Consider the following 4,943-nt stretch of genomic DNA (forward strand, 5'->3'; position numbering starts at 1 on the left):
TGTGGTTCATTTTCTGTAGGAAAAGTCCATCGGGTCACTTGGTTTTATATGTCTGTATACGCCACAAACCCTGGGTCAATCAAGACTATGACATCATATGGAAAAAGTGACCCCATGACGGGTTTCCTTCTCAGCAAAGAATCAGCGTGTTTTGCAAATCTCACAAATTGAGATTTTTTTTCAAACATTAAACAGGAAAAAGAGGAAAACATATTATATGAGGACAGAATGTGTTTGTCCTTCAAGTCCAAAAGACTTTCCATTTGTTCAATTTGAGGTTCCTTGTACTGAAACTTGAGTGTTTCATTTCGTAAGTTCCTCTGTACCTGTAGTGCCTTGTGTGTTACAAAACACAGTGGGAAAAGGCTCACAGCACCAGAACATGATGTTCTGTATTTCTGAGTAATGCGCAGTGTTTTTCGCCAGAGGAAAAGCTGGTTGTTATTTCAAATCTGCCCTTGCTTATATCCCATGCCCCGCATGTTTTGACACACCAAATGGCTATTTTTGCCGCCCTTTCGTTCTCAGAAGACAAGCCAAGTAATGGATAAACTGGACCTACAGAGCTATAAGAGGTACACAGGTGTCGTCATCAGACTTTAGCTCTGACATTTGTCACTCTAATGGCCGAAAGCTGTCCTTTTGGTTAAGATTCACAGTAGATGCCTGGAATGGAGTAGGACACCCTTTAAAGACCCTGTTTGAGAAACACCAAGTATTATTTGTTAGTGTTAACCAATCTCTTTGGCAGATAAAAGCTGTCATTATCATGACCAAAGTGATTTAAAGTGTCAACACAATGGTCAGGATATATAAACTAAGTGTCTCAGCACCCAAGGTTTGTTATTGAGTTCTTCCCTGCCGTGAGCCTGGCTATCTTCCTCTTACAAAACAGTAGACAACTCATGTGATGGATATCACTGATTAGATGGCCATATAAAGCTTTGCTAATGTTGTCGTGTACGCTCAGTGTCAAGGTTAGCCTACAGCTTCTCACTGGAGCTTTGTGACTCTGAGTAAATGCAGTTTTTGGAACATGAGTGAATGACTGGATTTGAAAACATAGAATTTACTGGATTAAAAAACAATTTTGACTGAATGGAAGTTTCATTCAAAATTTAAAGGTACTTTTTGGATGAATCATAGCATATGTGTGCGTGAATTACAGTGGAGTACACTGCCATCTGGTGTCAACAATTGTTGAACAACATTTCTTTTACGCTAAACTTTACAAATAAAGCAGGCAAATACACGGCAATATCTATATTTTTGTTTAGTTGCCGCGTTTACACGGTTAAATAATACCAAGAATTAGACTACTGTAGAATTATATATTTTTGTAATTAAAATATACCTTTTATTTTCGTTACCATTACATTTATCTTTTAACCTATTGTTTATATTCTATGTATTCTATTGCTGTTATGTCATATGTTTTTTTTTTTTTTTTTTGTATTTTAAAAAAATATCCAAATATTAATAATATTATGCGCTTAACCAGGAATAGGATTTTACATGTAAAAAAATTCCGCGAATCTGCCGCCGAGAAATAACACGCTACTGCGCTCCATCGTATCCACGTGAGTTGAGAGCCGTACATGCGAGTTTGTGCGGTGTGGGGTACATACAAATTCCTGTCTAGGTTTTTTCCTCTCATAATTAATAATTGGATTTGTTTTCAGATATTTGCAGCCATGTCTTCTTTTCGAAAAGCCTTGAAATCTAAACAACGAGACCACAAAGAGCGATCACAGGTAGGTTTAAAACACTGTTTACTAGCATGCTGCTTTGCTAAATGTTGTAACGTTAGAAGGACTCAAAACTGGTGGAACAACGGATTATATTTTTAGTTTGAGCAATAAAATAATGTAGGTATGTAATTGTAGTGGCAAGATAATCGGATGAAGCACTTTAGCTTTCCCCAGCAGTGAACAAAAAGGTTTGGCTCTCCATATTTACGATTTGTTTATTAACGTGACATTTCTACCTTCCCAGCTCGGTTTCAGAAAACATTTGGGACTGTTAGAGAAGAAGAAGGACTACAAACTTCGTGCAGAGTAAGAAACCACTTTATTTATTTATTTATTTATTTAAATTTGATGTTTTATGTTTGCTGGTTTAAATGCTCTCCCATAAGAGATAGCATTGAAATGGTTTGTGATGAGGAGCAATTTGTCATTGTGACCCTGGACCACAAAACCATTTTTTTTTTAGATTAATTTTTTGAGATTAAGATTTATACATCATCTGAAAGCTGAATAAATAAGCTTTCTGTTAACATATGACAATATTTGGCTGAGATACAACTATTTGAAAATCTGGAATCTGAGGGTGCAAAAAATCAAAATATTGCGCAAATCGCCTTTAAAGTTGTCCAAATGAAATTCTTAGATATGCATGTTACTAATCAAAAGTTTTGATATATTTACGGTAAGAGATTTAGAAAACATCTTCATGGAACATGATCTCTACTTAATATCCTAAAGATTTGTGGCATAAAAGAAAAATCAATAATTTTGACCCGTACAGTTTATTGTTGGCTATTGCTACAAATATACCCGTGCTACTTATGACTGGTTTTGTGGTCCTGGGTCACACACAGTAAAGATAGTTGTAAATATAAGGTATGTTAATCAAGATAACATACGTGTACAAGGTAATAACAGTGACTTTAGGTGTAATAATGCACTAAATTGATAAGATAATAAGATCAAAGATTACTTTATGTTTGTCAATTGAATAGAGTTGAAATACTTGACTTCAGCATGGATTCAGTACAATTTACAAACCGCTGTGTCCAACCTGTTATTTGTAATGCAGTGAATACCACCGGGAAAGAGAAGACCCTCATGGCCTTGCAGAAGAAGGCCATGGATAAGAACCCTGATGAATTTCACTTTAAAATGATACACAACCATTTAAAGGTTTGTCATCTCTTAATACTACTATTGCTTTTAGCCATCATAAACTGCAATGAGTTTTCTATTGCTCTGAGGTTTTGTGAAACCCTGTTTATTCTGCTGCTATTCAGGATGGAGTTCACATGATCAAAACAAAGGAGGATGTGATGACAGAGGAGCAGAAGAAGGTGATGAGGACCCAGGACATCAGATATGTGGAAATGAAACGAGTGTCAGAGATGAAGGTAGGACTTTTTTTTTTCTATATATCTGTGCATGTGTGGCTTCATCTCTTTAAAGTTGAGAATAATGGGTTAAATGTTTTTATTTTTCAGAAAATCGAAAGGATGAAGTCAGAACTCCACTTTCTTGATGTTAACGAGGAAAAGAAAAATAAACATGTTTTTTACGTGGAATCAAAAAAAGAAGGTAACTGCACTTATTAAACATTGTATGAAATTCAGCTTTGTATTTTAAACTTGCCGTATAATTATCTAGTATCATATGCCAGTAAAATAATCAGTATTGATGTAATGTACATTTTAATTTCACTTAATACATTTTAATGTGGTTGATATAAAGCATTTGCCTCTGGCTTCTTAAGTTTAGCTTCAGGTGAAGTAAATACTGTATGATTGTATGTTTGTTAATGTATATTTTCATAAAAGTTTAAGATCAAATGATACTTGGTGAACTACATGCAGTACTGCTGCAGACCCCTTGTTGAACTAGAAATTATTTTAATTTTTATATTTTTTTTATATTTTCAAACTTTGCTTATTCATGCTAGTGGAGGACTTTGACTTGGCCACACACCTCAACACAGTACCCGAACTGGTGGGACGAGTATATAATAGACCTACAATTGAGACCCTGGAAAAGAAAAGCATTGTGGGAGAACTGGAGCCTCTGAGAATAAAAGTAATGCAGTCACTGTATAGCATGCTGTGTACATGTAATCTAAGTATTTTAGTGTGTGTTTCTCCAATCTCTTATTTCTTATAATAAAAATAAATAAAAAGAGTAAAGATTTATTAATATTTTCTAAAAGTAAGTTATTATAATGACTTATAAATGCATTATAATGCATTTTATATATATATATATATATATACATATACACACACTGACTTCACTAGCTGCATTTACTGTTGTTATTCTCATGTTTGTTTTAACAAGTTTATTCCCCCTTTCTCAGAAACTTGCAAAGAAGCGGGAACTTGAATATCGGAGACTTTCACAGCGTATTGATAGAGAAAAGGACATGTTTGTCATTAGTCAAAAGATCCAGACTAGAAAAGATCTTCAAGTAAGTGCATTTATCTACATTTCACCCCTTCAACATAGGCACTTACTAATCATTTCAATTTAGTAATGCATGTATTTACCAATTATCCTTTTTTTCAGAAACTCGTCTGACTTATACGACAAAGTATTGGTTGTGTTTTCAAAATGTATTTTTCATTATTGTGTGACATCTGGATTGTGCTTTTATCTCTGACAGGATAAGGTTAAGAAAGTGAAGGTCCGTGAGGAAACCAAAAGTGCTCCTGCCGTCTATAGATTTGAGGCCAAGAGGAAAAGATGACGTCTTTGAATCAGCACGCCAAGGAATCTCGTTTTGTCTTGTGGCCACCAGTCAGCAGTTTAATCTATGAAGTGGACTGTGGATTTGTCTTTAACTTCTAGAACATATGAGAGAGACCATGCTGGGAATCTTGCACACTGTAAGGCAAGGAGTTTGTATATATTTATTGCAAATTGTTTGTTGCCATAAAATAAAATTTTGTCTTTAATGTTTTGTAGTTTGTTGGATTTAACAGTAGATGGCACTAGCACATCTCATCTGATCTTTTCAAATCTACAACCATGATACAAAATGAGCAACTTTCCTGTCTTTTGATGTAGGCATCACTTTTAAAAATGTAACTAATTACGCCTTTAAAATTCAGTTGCAAATTTTAAATTATTGAGAGTTACATGGTGTTCAAATATTACATGGTTTATGGTCATAATTCAGAAATGCAATTAATTAAAAAAAAA

The 4,943-nt window shown here is 34.4% G+C and overlaps 1 protein-coding gene across 1 annotated transcript; it reads left to right on the plus strand.

The window, feature by feature from the left end:
• The first annotated feature begins 1,571 nt into the window (after positions 1 to 1,571).
• Positions 1,572 to 4,701, plus strand: utp11 (UTP11 small subunit processome component). The gene is given in 9 exon segments (XM_051130465.1): positions 1,572 to 1,754; positions 1,996 to 2,057; positions 2,821 to 2,833; positions 2,835 to 2,924; positions 3,032 to 3,145; positions 3,236 to 3,329; positions 3,691 to 3,821; positions 4,099 to 4,209; positions 4,405 to 4,701. Coding segments are annotated over 9 exon segments (855 nt in total). The 5' UTR covers positions 1,572 to 1,598; the 3' UTR covers positions 4,489 to 4,701.
• The last annotated feature ends 242 nt before the right edge of the window (positions 4,702 to 4,943 follow it).

The sequence above is a fragment of the Labeo rohita genome, chromosome 16 (genome assembly GCF_022985175.1).
Source record: "Labeo rohita strain BAU-BD-2019 chromosome 16, IGBB_LRoh.1.0, whole genome shotgun sequence".
Classification (NCBI taxonomy): Eukaryota; Metazoa; Chordata; class Actinopteri; order Cypriniformes; family Cyprinidae; genus Labeo; species Labeo rohita.